Raw genomic sequence first — 18,517 nt, 5'->3', positions numbered from 1 at the left:
CACAAAACCTTCCCATTAACATGTAGTTTTACAGATAATAGCGCATAAACAATGTTTGGAAATCAACAAAGGAAGGACCAGGGGGTTATAAAGTTCCAGCACACAAGCCCCAATTTATGAACAGTAAGCCACAAGGTATTAAGATGTTCCTGTATAGGAAGTCTCAGAAGAAGCACATTTCCCACTCTCTACTCTACCACACATCCCACACACTTGCTTCGTCTACGGCCAAGACAACAGATAAAAGACCTCCAGCAAAAAGCCCCACTGCGGGCACGTTGGGCATTGCAGCGCCGGCCCAATGAGGAGCTGCCCTATGATGAAGCATGACACCTTTCAGGGTGTGTGCGGGCCATTGTTCCTTATAGGAGCTATCTCCTCCCTCCCCCTTCTTTCTTACTGTTAGGAACAGCGCACTTTGTGGCTTACATTTAACCTCCAGAGTAGGTTAAATGTTCAAGAAAAAAGTGACACAAACATTAAGGCCCTATTTAAAGGTCTTAGTAACTCGTAATGAGGTGCTAATGTACTTAGCATTCCAGATACATTAGGGTGCAATCATTCCTGGGTGCATTATGCTAGCCCGAATATAAGTTTGAACCTTAGATAATTGAGAACACGGGGAATACTCGTTTGTGCACCAATTCACGTGAGCTTTTTTTTTTTTCTCCTCCTTGGTCCTGTTCCTCCATATTTCACCAGGTTTGTCTTGCCGTAAGTGTTCCAGGAAAATAAATCTGATTGTAATCCCTATTCAACTCCCTTTACCATCTGAATCGGAATAACCCCAGAGTCCTCTTCAAGAGCAAAGTTTGAGTATTCCATGTTCAGGTCTCCAATTCTTTTGTGTGAATTCAATTAAGTCTTTATAGGTTTCTTTCATCTGATTAATCCACCTAAAGGATATAGAATTAATGAATGGACTGTGGGTACCTGTCAGTTTTTCTAGAGATGCCTAATGAATTTACTGGGTTGGACTGATTCAAGGGGTTGGCCCGATCCAAGGGAGGCCCCAGTGAACACTTTGAATGCTTGAAAGTGGTAGCTGATCACCTAGAATGCAATAATAAATGTATGAATCTTGCATGTTACCTGTCAAGCATTTTCTTAGTATTGTGTCTAAATTTGTTAGTAATGGAGATGGTTGGTTTATTATCGGCCCCAATTAAAGTATTTCAATTGTATGGATTTCCCAGAGAGACAAGTGTTTAGGTTAATTTAAGGAGCAATATTTCTTTACGTAGCTATAAATAGATGTTTCAGTGCCTATGTACAGTGCTTCTACGGGCTCTAGAAAAATAATCATAATTGTTTTTCAGAAAGCTTCAGTTACTGCTCTATTCTGCACCAGCATGCTACATGTTGGACTTTGCTTTCAGTGCATTCCTGATCACTTACATGGTCTCTCCAAGACATCCAACAACCTAGCACCTACCAACGATTGTTCTAGTTAAGATAGCGGTTTGGTTCAGAATTGTCTTTGTGTTAAGGATGTATTAGGTGTATATATTTTCGTTGTTTGGTTTGTGGGTATTTCTGGCCCCTCAAATGCATTGTAGCTGCTAAAACATGGGGCTGACTGGCAAGACCTCACTCGGGATTTTCTTGAAAGTCCGCTCTTCAGAAGTTCTTTACGTTACATGGTACCTAAAGGTGCATGACTTCTCCAGGCAAAAATCGGCAGTCCGGTTGGTTGTGGAATTGGGGGGGGGGGAGATGGGGCAGGTAATGGGTAAAAGTATATTGGCCTCTCGGCAGTCGTGGCTTTCCCTTATCCCATGTTACTTTGTGTCTTAGGTGAACCCAAAAAGTGGTTTTATTGCTATGTTAAAACTGGTATGATTATAGCAAATTGCCTTGCCCTTGTTTCTCTGATGGCTACTTTGGGAAATCTATGGTATTCCTTTGCGTCTGCATATGCAGTGGTCCTGCAAGCATGTACCGTCAGTGAGAGTACATGGAAATTTGCCTCCTGTAAGTCTAAGGTCTCCATAAGGCGCATATTGAATCTGTCCTTCATTAAAAAGGTATTCAGTGGGTGGAGGTCTAAAATAGTCCTGAGGCCTCCTTCCATCCGAGAAGATAAGGTGAGTAGCATCCTAACCCCCTCAGTCCAGTATCCTCTTGAAGGTAGCCTAGGACAATAGAAGGTCGGCTTCCTGAATCAGGACAACGGAGTGCTCTTCAGCCCTCCGGTGAAGGAGGAATCTGTAGAGAAGAGAAAACAGGACTTTGGCACTCTGGAGCGTTTGTAGGACCCACGTGTCTGCCATGAAAGCTCCCCACCAGGAGGGGGAGTGGTGTGTGTGTGTGTGTGTGTGTGTGTGTGTGTGTGTGTACACGTGTGTGTACGTACAAGTATATCTTTAAGCATAGGTCCCCTTCAACCCCGGTTCATGTGCCTGATAAAATTATATTTCCTGCTGCCTGCCATATCAGACATTGACATTATTGCCTCCGGCCTTGCTCACTCTTATTTTCACTTTTGACCTCTGCATTAATATTTTAACAATGTGTGCACTTCATGAGACAATCCAGGAGTTATGTGGGATATGTAGACATGGTGGATTTTTCGTGCGTGCCCGGAGGCTGACATATAAGTCGGAATGTTGACACTATGTGTATAATTGAGCCCCGGATTTGCTAATGACATTATTTAGATTTAGCTTACTAGCTACAGTGGCTTTGGCAACTCGGCAAGTGTTAGCAGTACCTTGCAACAGAGGTCACATGGCGACGAAAGAAAGGTGATTTCGCCATCAGCCCGAGTGAGCAAATTTTTGGATGTTCGTCTTTTTTTTATTGGACAATCGGGTGCAGGGGCAGCACCTGCTAATATATAACATTTGTGTTTTTTTATTATTGTGCCTTTTTTTAATATGGCGATCAGTGAAGACACTTTGGCTGCACATTACTAAATGCTCACATTGCTCCCATTCTTGATAAGTGGCATTGATTTTAATTATGCACTTATGCTGTAAACGGTAAAGGTTATCTTTTTAAATACTACTGTTTTGCATTACGCAAATGATATAGTACAATCCGTTTTTAACAATACTATTGCTTAGTTTTACTGAAAATAGAGCATGTGTTTACTACCTAGAGTGTACACAGCAAAAGCGTGGAGATCAGCAGTATGTTTGTTTATTGATGCCTCAAATGGGAAGGGCTATTTAAACTGTGAAAATATTGGTGCCAAATTAGATTGACAAAGGATTCTTGTAATCCGAAACGCGTTTTACCTCTGGGGTTGAGGGTGACCTGAGCAATAAATATTTGCCTCCTCTTTACTCCCTCGTGTTCGTGACTTCGTCCATGGATGTGTCTGGAAGGTGGATTGTTTGGAGATATATATATATATATATATATATATATATATATATATATATATATATATATATATATATATATATACACACACCAAAAAAGCTCTTGTGCTTTCGAGAGGTCACTCCCGTCGTCTGTGCTATCCAGCATGTTTGGCCTCTTTTTAGCTTCCATTTCCCATCTCCATGCATTCAACAGATCCCGGAGCGTTTCGAGGCCACACCGCCTCTTCATCTGGGGACAGGACAGGAGCGCACAGATAAGCTCACCTCCGTTTTCCAACATCTTTATTGAAAGAAAATGCCGCCCTTAGTGGGCGTGGCTTAATGTTCTAACCATCGAGCATGATGGTACTTATAGTCCATGAGGTGAGTTTCACACAAATCCTTAAGTAGGTTGTATGCTCCTGCCAATTATACAGTCCGTTAATATCCTTTAGTAGGAAAGGAGATTCGGGAACAAGAAGCTAACTTTTGGTAACGGACGCCGTACCGGAAGGTGCAGAGCAGTTCTCCACCGCGGCATCTCTGCCTCCCAGTGTTGTAACTGTAAGCAAAGCGGTGCTCCTCCCAACGGCCCAGAGAAGCCGTTCGTAAAATCTTCACCACCAAAAAAGCTCTTGTGCTTTCGAGAGGTCACTCCCGTCGTCTGTGCTATCCAGCATGTTTGGCCTCTTTTAGCTGCCATTTCCCATCTCCATGCATTCAACAGATCCCGACGCGTTTCGAGGCCACACCGCCTCTTCATCTGGGGACAGTATAATTGGCAGGAGCATACAACCTACTTAAGGATTTGTGTGAAACTCACCTCATGGACTATAAGTACCATCAGCGTCGGGATCTGTTGAATGCATGGAGATGGGAAATGGAAGCGAAAAGAGGCCAACCATGCTGGATAGCACAGACGACAGGAGTGACCTCTCGAAAGCACAAGAGCTTTTTTGGTGGTGAAAAAAAAATATATATATATATCTATCTATCTATCTCCAAACAATCCAGCTTCCACAGACACATCCATGGATGTATATAGACTATACCCGGCCACGCGTTGCTGTGGCTCAGTCTGGTTAAATGGAAGAGAAAGAAAACAGTAAGCGCACGTTTCTAATTTGTTTAATTTCACAATACTTGTGGGTGTACAATATGTTTTTGTCTATATGTGTCCCTTGTAGTTGTTGCGCAGCAAGCAAATCGATAGGATCTGTTCGGCCTTTCGATTTAAAAACACACGCGTATTTGAATCCAACGGTGTGTATATATAAACACGCGCTAATGTTGCAAAGTGAACCAACTCCTCCCCCCACCCACTTTGCGGTCTGCCATTCTGACACCAACTGTCCATCCTAATATATGTAGACTATGGTCTGTATGCGTCCCTTGTAATTGGCGCACATCAACAAAATCGATAGGGTCTTTTTGGCCTTTCGATTAAAAACAAGTGCGTATTAGACCTGCTCGTATTCGTATCCAACGTTGTGTGTATATATAAACGCGCGCTAATGTTGCAAAGTGAACCAACTCCTCCCCCCTCCGTCCACCCACTTCCCGGTCTGCCATCCTGACACCAACTGTCCATCCTAATATATGTAGACTATTGTCTGTATGCGTCCCTTGTAGTTTTTGCGCAGCAACCAAATCAATAGGGTCTGTTCGGCCTTTCGATTGAAATCACATGCGTATTGGACACATGCGTATCTGAATCCAACGTTGTGTATATATAAACACACGCTTAATCGAATACAAAGTTGTGTCAAAATTTCAAAGCAATCGGTAAAGAACTTTCGGAGATTTAAGATTTTGAACAAACTAACATTGACATTTTTATGTGTCTGTTCGGGCTTTCGATTGAAAACACGCGCGTATTCGACATGCTCGTATTCATATCCAACGTTGTGTAAGTACAAACATGCACTTATTCGAATCCAACGTTGTGTCAAAATTTCAAAGCAATCGGTGAAGAACTTTCGTAGATTTACGATTTTGAACAAACTAACATTTCAATTTTTTAAAATATATATTTATATGTATATACGTGTGTGTGTATATGTATATATGTATGTATGTGTGTGTGTGTATATATATATATATATATATATATATATATATATATATATATATATATATATATATATATATATATTGCGCAATATACCGGGTCCACGCTAGTCTTTTTCTGAAGAAATTGAGATTGTATGGTCGAGCTTGAAGCTATGTTACCGGATTGACTTCTCCGGGTACGCGGACCCACTCCCTGCAAGAAGGCTCCGCAGTGGCATGTCACGCTCTGGGCAGCTGCCGACGAAGAACACGGGCTCGTGGGGATAGCTGGCAGGGGCCCTGGGGGCCCCTTTCAAAACTTCAGAGAACGGAACAGGCGGAGCCCCCTGTGCACCAGGAGAAGACGCGAAGTAACATCCACCTGCACCGCAGCTCTGCCGTGAAGTGAGGAGGCGGCTCTGGGCAGTAACCACAGACGCGGAAGGGCAGACGCGGTGAGTGTAGCGGCTGAGGAACGCGATAAATACAACTGGTAGCGAACAGGTCGGGAGGTGCGCAACGCAGGCGCTCGTCACAAGGGCATTGGCCAGTTGAGACGAGCATACCGCTGGATTGAGGAAATAGCCAATATGTCTGCAGACACCTTAAAAAATCGCAAATTAGCGGCTGAGAGTATATTCTTAGATGTCCCAGATGAAACGCAAGGTGCAAGCATGATTATTAATGAAGAACCCAGCAACAAAAGCAAAGGGCTGAAAGAAAAGTTTCGTTTATTGGAAAAGCTCAAAAACAAGAACAGTCAAAATGGTGGGAGGCCACATCATTAAGGATGTACCTGGAGGTGGGAAGAATTACCAGGGGCCTACGCATAATGATTGCCCCCAGCTATGAAACACCAAACCCCCGGATGATGGCAGAATGGGGGGAGTGTAATCTGGACTCGTCCCGGAGGCTAGTGGAAATACTAGTTTAATATTCTGAAATTGATAGGGGCGAATTACAGATTAAAATTGAGCTTTCGGAGAAAGAAATTGAAAGCATGGGAGAACCCCAGACCAGACAGAAATGTCATGATGAGACGAATAACCGTCTACAGAAGGAGGAAGAAAAAATGAAAGCACGCAAAGCGTATAAATTCAAACGTGACCGCGACGATTATGCAAATGGGCAAATTTTCACCTTTGCCAGACGATATGATTCAATGCGGAGCGCCACTGCGAAACAAAGAACTGCAGAGGCTGAGGGTGTAAGGAAGGGACAAAAACCTTCTGAGTCCCCATCTGCATCTGAGCTAAGCTCTGCGGTCGAAAGTGGGTTTAAATCAGACAATTCGTCTTTAAGATCGGACGGGAGAAGTGTAAAGCGGACTGTGGGGGAAGAATTCGAAATTTTAAAACGCAGCCGAAAAGACATTGAGGCCTCGCAACAAAGCACCAGCCCTGGCTTAAGCAGGGAAACCTACAGAAGGAGAGAGCGCAGAAAAGCAAGGAGAAGAAACTGCGAAGCGCGGGAAAGGCAGGTGGGGACGCAGGTAACGGTCGGCGGAGGTTGCATAGATAACAACTTAAATGACCCGAAGAAAACAACACCATTATTAATCTGACAGATATAGCTGCAGAGAGGCAACTATTGTCACTGGGACTTTCGTTCTGTCCAGAGTCAAATTTTAGCTACACAAGGACTCAAGCTGATATCTATCGCTATATAAGGAAACTCAAGCTTAAAAAAGTCACCTCCAAAGAAATAAAGAGTATGATAACAATGAGGCAACAGCCCCACAACAGGAGAGGGGCATGGTATGGCTGATTAATTCAGACTACGAATTATTAAGGGACATGCAGAGCCTAGCACGGGAAGTGGAATTAGGTACCGGAAGTGAAAAACCCAGTGGCACAGCTAATGTGGAGCAACAAGTGGAAGGTACAGATGCAAAACCAGGTACACCCTTTAAGCCAAAATCAAAATTTGTCCCTATTATGGCAAGGGACTCTATTGATGCTTTTAATGAACAGTCGGTGGCACAAATAAAGAAACTAAACATATCAATAAATAGAAATATAGTATTATGGCCACTTAATTACTATTTGGAAGAAGCATATGATCAATTTAATCAGGAAGAATGCTATCGTCGGGTCACCCCTTACAAATTAAAAGACTCAGGAGCAGCTATTTTCCTTATTACTTGCATGGAGAAGTCCGGGTCTATTAAGCTGGGAGTAATTCAAATATGTGAAGGATCATCCAACTACCCCAGTTATATACCTCATACCTAAAATCCATAAAGATCCGAAAAAACCGCCAGGGAGGCCCATTATAGCTGCAAGCGATGGCCTACTGGAAAATATATCTAAATACATAGACTTCTTTCTGCAGGAGTATGTAAGAGGGTTAAGATCCTATGTACAGGACACAAGTATTTTTTTAGGGAAAAACGATGATATTGAATGGAAGGTATCATATTTGTTAATTGCACTTGATGTTTCGTCCTTTTACACATGTATCAGAAACCGAGATGGCATCTTGTGGACCGCAGAGACTTTTCTTTGAAGTATTCCTAGTTCGAAGGCCAAAAAGGGTAATAGTATTGGACCTGTAACCCCACATCTTTAGAACACTTCTGGACGGAGGACTTTGCCAAGAATAAGAGCTGAAATAACTGTTAGGAGGGACTTCCGGATTGCTGTTGCTTCATTGTGTTGGCCTGCATTTGCTGCCTCTGTCCTGGACAGTGAAAGGAATAGACTTTGTTGTTTTTGAGCCTGCTTTCCAGGTTTCTACAAAGGCTTGTGTGTGCTTGCCTCCTGTTGGAAGTCTCAAGGTCATCAAAGACTTCACCTGCAGCACATGGGCTCCACTGCTGGGAGTCCTGAACCTGCGAAGTGGTGCCTATCCCAGTCCTGGGCCACTGGAGGTGTTTGCTGGGTTGTAGCCTCAAGAAAAACATCCCTGACGCCACTGCCTGCACCAAAGCCGTGGTCCCCAAATGTGACAAGCACGATGCATCATCCGCAATGACATTGCAGCCCTGGTCTACCCGATGGTTCTGCTTCACGCCAACACAGCCGCTGTTTGCACTGTGGCCTGTGGGGACCGATCAACGCATCGCCTTGTCCCCCATCACAGCCCATGGTTTTCAGACGCCAGTGAGTTTGACTCTCACCTCGTCTAACGACGCTGCTGCCTGCTCCGTGACTGAGTGCACAGCTCAGGAAGAGCATGACGGGTCGCCCCGTCTCACCTCACAGCCCCAGGTATACCGACGACAGTTCTTCGGCATACACGCTGCTGCCTATCCCAAAGCTGCGGGTGAAGAGCACAGAGCATTGACCATGATGACCTCGCAGGCCTTAACGCCCACCGGTGATCTGGACTTCTACATCAGAGAGTTTGATCTGTAGCACGTTTGACTTCAAAGTTTCTGTGAATTCTGCACCGTCGCCTCACTGCCGCACTTCACCGCGAGGTCTGCGAGGCTTCTTCAACTTACATGGTAAAGTTTGCGGGTAGTCCTGATGCCATAACCGGCACTCGACTGCGTCGAGGTCTGACTGAACTGCAGATTTTGTTAGTCCCAACGCCTTGATAGCCTTGATCGGTTCTAACGACTTCATGAACTGTATTTTGAAGATTATTCTTAAAAAATTATAACTTTTCTTATGTATGTTGGATTTTTATCATTCTGGTCTCATTCTCTTTCGATAAAGAAAGATTGGTTAGTTTTGACTGTGTTATTGTGAGTTTTGTACAAATACTTTACACCTTGCCAGGTGATCGTGCCAAAGTACCATGTGGGTGAGCAGGGCTTATTTAAGCTATGTAATCCCCTTACCCTTACTAGAAGTAATGGTCGCTATTGGGGGATGGGAAACCCACTGCCAACTAGAGACTCCCTTTTCTAACTATGGTATTGACCTGGAAATATGGCAGGAGCATCTCAACCTGGACTGCTGAGCTGGGCATTATGCTACCCAGACGGGCTGGTGAGCCACCTGCAGGATTCTGCTCTGGTTTTAGGTTATGGCCTCTTTTTTTCAATAGTCTCTTTACAAAAATGTAGGCATTTCTTATATTCTGCATCTATCTTTTTTTCCAGCGTTTACATATTATTGTTAACGTTCCCATGTTTGCTATTTCAATAACTCAACTCTGACCTATGTCCAGTCTGTCTTTCTGATTCTAGGTAAAGGAACACTGTACTCCAGAAGCAGTTTTCTCAACTGGACACATGGTCCTGATACCGATATGACCTCAATAAAAATTCCATACTCCAGATATGGCCTCCAAAACAAGACCCCATACTCACAGTTGAAATATACAAAAGAAGAGCCATTTAGTCCAAGCTGAATTCAGATTCACTTACTGAATGCTGAATACATTCATTGTATTTATGTTGAAGGAGTTTGTGACTCTGCCAGCGAGTAGTCGGACAATTGGCCTCCTTTACTCTGCATGTTCTGCAAACCCTCTACAAGAAGTGTCCAGTATTTCATGCAAGCTGGCTAACTGCTCACACATCACTGGTTTTCTGTCAAAAGCATTTATGAATGCCGAGGTGAGAACTCCAGTCTTTAAACCATTAGGCCTCCCTAAAGAGCTAGGCAATTTTCAACCCATTCCCCTATTTACCCTGTCCAGCCAACTGTTTGAGCAAGCCTGTGCAGCTCAAACAATTTGTTTGATCTGTTTTCAGGAGGGTTATGGTAAAGAAGAGAAACAGAGCGGTTTGTACTGACTGCTGGAAGATTGCAATGTGTTTGCAGTTATCTTGTTCTCTGCAGTTTGTGAGACAGTCAATCAACAGCTGCTTCTCTGCCAGGCCAGTATCTATGGTGTCCCTGGAACCATATACCTACAATATCTTTGCCACCTTACAATTCTACTTCAGTTTCAGTGTGTTGGGGTTGGCATCTGCGTTATCACAATTTTATTTATTATTGCATGCTCCTGCTTGCCACTTATTGTGCATATGTGACACACCTTTTATACATACATACATACATACATACATACATTGATGTCATGCAGACTCTTATTGGTTTAAACAATTGCCAGCAATGCTATTGGGGTATTATCCTGCTTTACCATAATCAGCTGGTCAATGTCTGGAAGTTCTCGTAATTAAAGACCCACTAAATAAATCTCCTAGCGATTGAGGATCTTTAAATATAGCCTCCTACTCATTCACCAAATGAAATGGTTTCATGTCATCCATGTGGTAAACAAATCTGGCATCATTTTGAAGGCCGACAGGTCAGATTATCAACACATTTTCTTTTGGAACCCTCGGGCCTCTTTTTGATTTGTAACAAAGAACCAAGGCGTTAAGACAGCTAATGGCTTTATCCAGACTCTACGTGATTGGGGCAACAGTGCATGTTTAGAGGCCTGTAGAAAGGCATTCTTCCATTCAGGGCTGATTTAGTATGTTTCAGCCCAGTTAATTTTGGGACTGAAAAATAGTGCTCCACCTCTGTTTGTTTTTTTTAGCTTGCTTATGATCCTTATGTAAATACAGACCCTGGTTAAATCGGTGTGCATTTGACATAAAAACTTTGGCTCACCCCCTATTTTTGTAAGATATTTCACCACTACTTACCTACTAGAATTGTATGGTCTAATAATGGGCAAGATTTTGTTCAACCAAAATTCAGACGACTTGGAGCAGCGTGGTGTAGTGGCCTTTCCTATTGCATTGAGCACTATATCGCCTACAAGTTTAAGAATTGCAAAATATGTATTTGTCCCTTCTCTAAAATAGCATAACGCAATGTTCTTCCTGATGGTGCCTTAGAAGTGGTGTCCAACGGTAATGCAATTTTACAGCATTCACTTAACAATAAACTGTGGCTTTGCCACATTTCATGTATTATAACATCGTTGTTCTTTTTCTCACTCTCCATGAAGTTCTAAATTACCATCCATATTTAAACATCTTTATACATCAATTAACTTTTCAGAAACCATGTTACGTACATTAAGGTTTGTGGTGAAACAGTAAATTACTTTGAATGCCTTTCGGCTGTTCTGGCATAGTGTTATACACACAAGAATGAGAAAAGATTTCCCTGTTTGCTGTGTTTCACTGGATTTGCAACCCTTCCTCTGACCCGTTTATAAAAAGTGGTTCTGACCTACTTTTATAGCTGTCATGGTTTCTTAAATTAATAACTTTCATCAAATAATTTGACATACTTGTGAAGTTATATCAAATGGATAAGAAGTGGTTCTGACCTACTTTTAGCTATCATGGTTTTCTTAAATTAATATCTTTTGTCAAATAATTTGACATACTTGTGAAGTTACTTCAAATGTATTAACTTTATTGAAGGTAGGTTTCAAAGATCTGTAAACATTTTCTTTCTGACGGTAAACACTTGGTGCATAGGTACATGGGGACATTGACACCCAAAACACACCTTTTCTAAACCCAAACAATGAATTACTCATCAAAACATGTATTCCTAATGTTGTTCGTTCAGAATTCATTGATCTATCAATGCAGCACTACTTGGATAAGATCAGAAATAGATCCATTAGGCATTAAATATACATTGTAGAAACATATAGATAATTTCAGGAACGTGAGGACAAAAGCAAAATCCAACTAGTTCCCTACCACACAGAATTACTCAAACCACCATCAAGTCCTTTAGTTAAAAAGGGGAAACAACCTTTACAACGCAACTTTTACACCGCACTACCATTACAACGCAACTTTTACAACGCAACATCCATTACAACACATGCATTTACAACGCATGCCATTACAACGCATGCCATTACAACGCATGCCATTACAACGCATGCCATTACAACGCATGCCATTACAACGCAGTCATTACAACGCAGTCATTACAACGCATACCATTACAACGCATACCATTACAACGCATAGCATTACAACACATAGTACCCTTACACTATCCAACACTTACCCTACTGTTGCACCCCCTAGAGTTAGAATAGTAATTTTTACCCCTACACTATCCAACACTTACCCTACTGTTGCACCCCCTGGAGTTAGAATAGTAATTTTTACCCCTACACTATCCAATACTTACCTTACATGCAATGCAATGTTATGCGTGGTAATGGTATGTGTTGTAAATGTAGTATGCGTTGCAGAGGAATGCGTTGTAAAGATAGTTTCAAAGAATTCGTTGTAATGGCATGCGTTGTAATGGTATGCATTGTAATGGATGTTGCAGTGTAAAAATTGCGTTGTAAAGGTAGACGTTGTAAAAGTATGCGTTGTAACTTCATACATCCGTTAAAACGCATTGGCATAGCCAATAGTTCTCGCATTTAGGACCTTATAAAAGATTAGCCATGCAACAGTTGGTGTTATTGCACCAAGGATATTTTGCTGCATAACTAAATACTTATAGGGTCCATAGAGCGAGACCTATTGGCTATGCCAATGTTTGTTTGTTTTTTGTTGCGGTTTTGTTTAAGTTGCGAGATCTACAATATCTGGACATGGTTTTTGTTAACAGTTCTTTGCATCAAATGAACATGTTCTCATTGCTCTGAATATTGTTTCCCTTCTGGTTGTAGTAAGCAGTCCTTCCCGGGGGTGTGAGAGCTGCCTAGCTGTGCGCATGCGCCGAACTTTGCATATGAGAAAAAGCCTGGTGCATGTGCAATTTACAAGTGTGGAGTGAGTGAGCCCCAGGCAGCATGCCTCACTCACACAGGAGTTCATGCACTGCACCTGCATACTCAGCATGGTTTAAGGAAACTCGACCCACTCCCTCTCAGGCAGTGAACACATATTTACCAAGAAACTCTGAGAAGAGCCTGCCTGCTGCACTGACAGCTGGCGGTGTGTGTGCCTGGTGGAAGCGTGCACTGACAGCTGGCGGTGTGTGTGCCTGGTGGAAGCGTGCACTGAAGGCTGGTGGTGTGTGCCTGGTGGAAGCGTGCACTGACGGCTGGTGGTGTGTGCCTGGTGGAAGCGTGCACTGACAGCTGGTGGCGGGTGGTGGTGTGTGCCTGGTGGAAGCGTGCACTGACGGATGGTGGTGTGTGCCTGGTGGAAGCGTGCACTGACGGCTGGTGGTGTGTGCCTGGTGGAAGCGTGCACTGACGGCTGGTGGTGTGTGCCTGGTGGAAGCGTGCACTGACTGCTGGTGGTGTGTGCCTGGTGGAAGCGTGCACTGACGGCTGGTGGTGTGTGTGCGCCTGGTGGAAGCATGCACCGACGGCTGGTAGTGTGTGACGGCTGGTAGTGTGTGTGCCTGGTGGAAGTGTGCACTGATGGCTGGTGGTATGTGTGCCTGGTGGAAGTGTGCACTGATGGCTGGTGGTATGTGTGCCTGGTGGAAGTGTGCACTGACGGCTGGTGGTATGTGTGCCTGGTGGAAGCGTGCACTGACCACTGGTGTGTGTGCCAGGTGGAAGCTTGCAATGACGGCTGGTGGTGTGTGTGCCTGGTGGAAGCTTGCACTGACGGCTGGTGTTGTGTGTGTGTGCCTGGTGGAAGCATGCACTGACGGCTGGTGGTGTGTGTGCCTGGTGGAAGCATGCACTGACGGCTGGTGGTGTGTGCCCTGTGGAAGCATGCACCGACGGCTGGTGGAAGCAGGAGCATTCACAGTGATCGAAGACACAAATGAAACTGACTAAGGGGGAGAAGGGAGGGGTGAGTGCAAGCAGAGGAGCATGATTCACAGCTAGAAGACACAAATAAAGCTGACCAGGATGGAGGGAGAAAAGGGAGGGAGGGTAGTGCAAGCAGAGGAGCCTGATTGCAATAAAAAACAGATGGCAGCTGTGCACGAGCTCGTGAACTCAAGCTGTAGGCCAGCAAAAGCCTCTGGTGGCACTTTTAAAAGCCACTTAACTAAATGTCTCGTAGAGACCGCGCATGCGGTTTCAGGCGAGACCTAAAAACAAGGTCCCTGCTGTAGGCACGTAGTCCAAACGTCAAGGAGACCATGTATAATCTTTCCTCATTGGGTGGCCAATACTGGTATGCACATTAAAAGCGTTGACACACTGTCGCATCAGGATCAGACTGATGATACAAAAAGTACAAGAATTTTTAATCTTAACAAAATTGCAAGGTGATCTAACGAAGAAAAAACTTGAAAAATGAAGAAAAAAAAAGCATAACATCAATACAACGAAGTTCGGTCTTCTCAACTCCTGCACAAGGAAACACCAAAACGTATACATGATGCTTCAAAATCTAATTTTTGAATGTATGTCCGGCTTCTCAACAAATACTAATAGCTATATTATTCATCAGTGTCCGATCTTATTCTTTTTTGCAAGGAATGTATTTTGATCCTCTGAACCACACTGCAGGGTATACACGAGGTTGCTCTTGGCAATCCGATATAATATTTATACAATAGTACTTTCTATGAGGTTTTAAGTTAGAAGGCTATTCAAACACATATCAAATCTGTTATGTGGGTCCTTTCAAAAGTAAATTCCTGCCCTTTTTGAAGCCATTTACTATAATTAATTATTTACCCTCATAAGTAGGTATTTGCCATAATAATGCATGTTTGTTTTCAAAGCTCAGAGAAGGGCTGTGAAAATTGGGGGAAATAGTCTATGACCCTCATCCTATTCCGAATATATATCCCTTGAAGTAGACGGGTGCAAAGCAGTTGTCTCCTGTAGTTAATTACAACAGTCTAAATAGTTGGCTGTGAGCAGCCTTCCAGTTTTCTAAAGACCTTGCTGAAAGTAATGTTTTGAAAACTGTTTTGTATGCACCAACTTTGAAGGAGTCATACCTGATGCTGCCTGAGAATTTCAGCATCCTTCTGCTCTTTTGGACAGTATTATTCATTTGCTTAGGATTCGAGCGTAGGTCTGTAGTAGTCTTTTACGTGCTTGCAGTAGTTCTGATTATTGTTAGTGCAAGGACGGATAGATCGGTGTGTCTTAGTTAATTAGTACTTTGGGTTGTATTATGGGTTTGGCCTGCAACGTTAGTTCATGTCTGCCATAGGCGTGTTTATTGTGCTACCTTAATTGGAGGATTTTGTGTTCAATTTGTTGCATTGTTACATCATAATTGCGTTTTTTATTGCATGCTGGAAAATTGTATAGTGAGGTTCTTCAAATGTTTAAGTAGTCTAAAAAAGTTAACTGGGTTCTCGTGTATTTTTATTTTCTTTAACTGAACCATAGAAAATCACCTTCTTTAAATGATCCCTAATAACCAAAACATAAGACTTGTCACTCTGTAACTTTGTTCTACATAAGATGCACGCAATGTCATTTATCATCCAGGGAAATCTCGGTTGGCAGTAACTAACAGGATGTTATGGTGTTATTTTTCAGACTGTGCTCCATGTGGTCCTGCCTCACTCCAGAAATCCTGTGCCCCAGGTGACATTCTCTTCATGCTGACATGGTACAGAAGGTTTAAAATCAGGTATCAAATGTGTAGATGTTGAGTTTGTGACTGCAGTCATGATTTGAATCATTTGTGTAACTGCAAATGTGTCTCACCCTCCAGCTAATGTTCACAAGAACCCGCGTCACGTGATGTTTGAAGGCAAACACATACACTTCTCAGAAGTTGACAACAAGCCCCTATGCTCCTACAGCCCCAAGCTCTGCAAGCAGCGACGACTCAACGGCTACGCCTTCTGCATCCGCCACGTTCTGGAGGACAAGACTGCCCCCTTCAAGCAATGTGAATATGTGGCAAAGTACAACAGCCAGCGTTGCACTAATCCCATCCCCACATCTGAGAATCGGAGGTGAGTGGAACGACTTCTCAACGAACAGTATGTTTGTCTGGAGACTTTGAGTCCCAATACTGCAGCGCCTTGATGTCAACTTGGAGCTGTTGCAAAACATGTCAAACACACTCATTTACCTTGCCAATTGTTTGCCATGAAGAACTAGCATTTCGTTATCCAACATTTGTGTCTAGTTAGTGCCTTTCTTGTCTAATTAGTGTGACAGGCATAGTTTTTGGCTACAGGAAAACTTAGGAATAACGTTTTCAACTCGGGATATCTTAGTAACACTTCACTTGTTTAAATCTGGTATGATGAAGCTGTAATCTATATATTCTTCCAATTTCTTTAAGGTTCGTAATGGAATTACATTAATTTCTAGTTTGTCATTACTCAGCAGCCTCACAGAAGCGCTCTGGTCTACAGATAAGCGGCAAATTCTCCTTGAATATGAATACATATTCATCACTGTGGAAGAAAAGAAATTCTATAGCCATTGGGAGTGGGGGAGAACCTGAAAGATTGACTATCCCCACGGCGGTGGTCATGGGTACTTGGGCATGTGAGAAATACAAAGCATTCTTAAGAGAAATGTGTTAAAACATTTTTTTAAAAAGGACATGCGAGTCGAAAGTTACTTGCACGCTAGCCGAATGCCATTTTAGGTGCTTGATTAGGCTGCTATTTTGTGCCTGAATATCAGATTTCAGACTGTTTAAAAAAAAAAAAAAGGGGGAGAAAGGCAAAAAAAACAAAAAACAGAAGCAAAGCCAAACACTAACATTTGTCATGCTTAGGAGGTAGGCGATAAGTCGCAGATGCCAGTCTCTGTGCCAAAAATTTACTGCGCAGGTGACCCTGTGCGGGGCTTGTTCTGACTGTTTGCAGCATGGGATGTACAGCCATGTTGGGTTGGATGCAGGACTTGGGTCTCAGGCTAAGCCGTGCTCCAATCCCCCACTGTGAATAGCAGGTGTTGAAAATTAAACTCCTCATAAAAAACAATTAAAAATCATTGGGAAACAAAGCTGTTAAATGTTGAGTTATGATTCTGGCTCAAACACATAAAACTGCCAGTAATGGCTTTGAATGCACACAACACTTGATAACCGGCACAAAGCACTTATTTGACAATGGGAGAGATGCCCAAAAGCGGTTGACAGAGCAATGTGGCGGATGCTGTTAGTTAAAGCTTGTGTGGAGAGGTGTGGCTCACTGGTTAGAGGCGGCAGACCCGGAGGCTGAGAACGGCCCGGGACCAGGGTTCGATTCCCGACGCGGCAGGGTCGAGGACCAGGGTCAGCGGACTGATAATTCTCGCCTCGGTGCCCACTTTGGGCAGTGATCACACTCGGTAACTCTGGGCATTAAGCTTGCCTCATCTCTACAACGGCCCCCCACAGACGCCAGGGATGCCTGGCTTCACCTTGGAGATACCCAGCATGGGACCATCTCACAGGGAAAGCCAGGACGGGTTCCCCAGCGGTCATTCGCGCCAGGATACTCCGGTAGTAATTGAGCGCGCTACAAAACACCTTACATTTACATTTACATTTATGTGCATTCATATCCATAACTGGTGAGTTTTTTTTTTTTTGGTTTTACACCTTTGAGCCAGTAAGAGAGCTCTCGCCAAGTTTTTTTCCCCCGGTGAGAATATATATATAAAAAGAGGGAGACTAACTTGCATCAAATTACTGCCTGTAAAATCATTCTAGGAAAAAAGAAACGGACAAACTCACTGGTGGAATTACTATATGCTACACTATAAAGTGGTTTTTATTTGGTGAAGTGACCATAATCCTCTGTGATTTTGCAAACTGAGCTCCCTATGCCTGTGTAACATTCCAAATTTCCTTTTCACTTTCGTTGGATTTATCTTTGTTGTAAGAACATTGCTCCAGATGAGGTGTGTAATAGCTGAAAGGAAAGTTTTGATTCTGTTAAGGATTCAGAGGCTAGTATCGTGCTTTACTATGTTCACTTTTATTATCTTCAGCAGCCAAAATGATAACAGGCCAAAGTAAATGGAACTCGCTTTCCCAGAATCCCCTGGGAAAGGAACAACAAATTGCCAATCCGGAGCCAGTCCATTCATCACTTTTTGTTATTTGCATTTCCCCTTATTTATTTGTGCGACAGATCCCAATCTGTATTTCTAGGTCATTCCTGTTTAGGAGTCTCATTTCCATCAAATAAGTGGTCACTTGGTAGTTCATTGTCAACCTTATTTTCCTTTTTGGAACCATAAAATTACACATAAAAACATCCAGAATGCGTAAGCATAGTTGATTGAGAAATAATCCAATACAGTGTGAGTTGGCTAAAATGGAATAAAAGCATATTACATCCAATAGCAGGATAGCTTAATAAGACCATTCCCAGAAGACAAAAACCTCAAAAGGAGACCTACAAAATGGGGTCTAAGTGGATCTGTAATGCTGGTCATTTTTTTCTTTCTTTTTTTCGTAGATAACTTGT

The 18,517-nt window shown here is 43.0% G+C and overlaps 1 protein-coding gene across 2 annotated transcripts in view; it reads left to right on the top strand.

Annotated features, from left to right (window-relative positions):
• INO80D (INO80 complex subunit D) overlaps positions 1-18,517 on the top strand; it is a 224,053-nt gene that overhangs the window by 33,619 nt on the left and 171,917 nt on the right. The window contains exons 2-3 of one of the 2 annotated variants that reach the window (XM_086955307.1): positions 15,630-15,702; positions 15,808-16,054. In XM_086955307.1, the coding sequence (XP_086811433.1) occupies positions 15,837-16,054 (218 nt within the window). In that variant the 5' untranslated portion in view covers positions 15,630-15,702; positions 15,808-15,836. Of the gene's footprint in view, positions 1-15,629; positions 15,724-15,807; positions 16,055-18,517 lie in introns of both variants that reach the window. The other variant, XM_086955306.1, reaches the window with a different exon arrangement.

This window comes from Lissotriton vulgaris, chromosome 2_1 (genome assembly GCF_964263255.1).
Source record: "Lissotriton vulgaris chromosome 2_1, aLisVul1.2, whole genome shotgun sequence".
Taxonomy (NCBI): domain Eukaryota; kingdom Metazoa; phylum Chordata; class Amphibia; order Caudata; family Salamandridae; genus Lissotriton; species Lissotriton vulgaris.
Note: the sequence above shows the minus strand (reverse complement) of the source record. Positions and strands in the feature narration are given on the sequence as shown.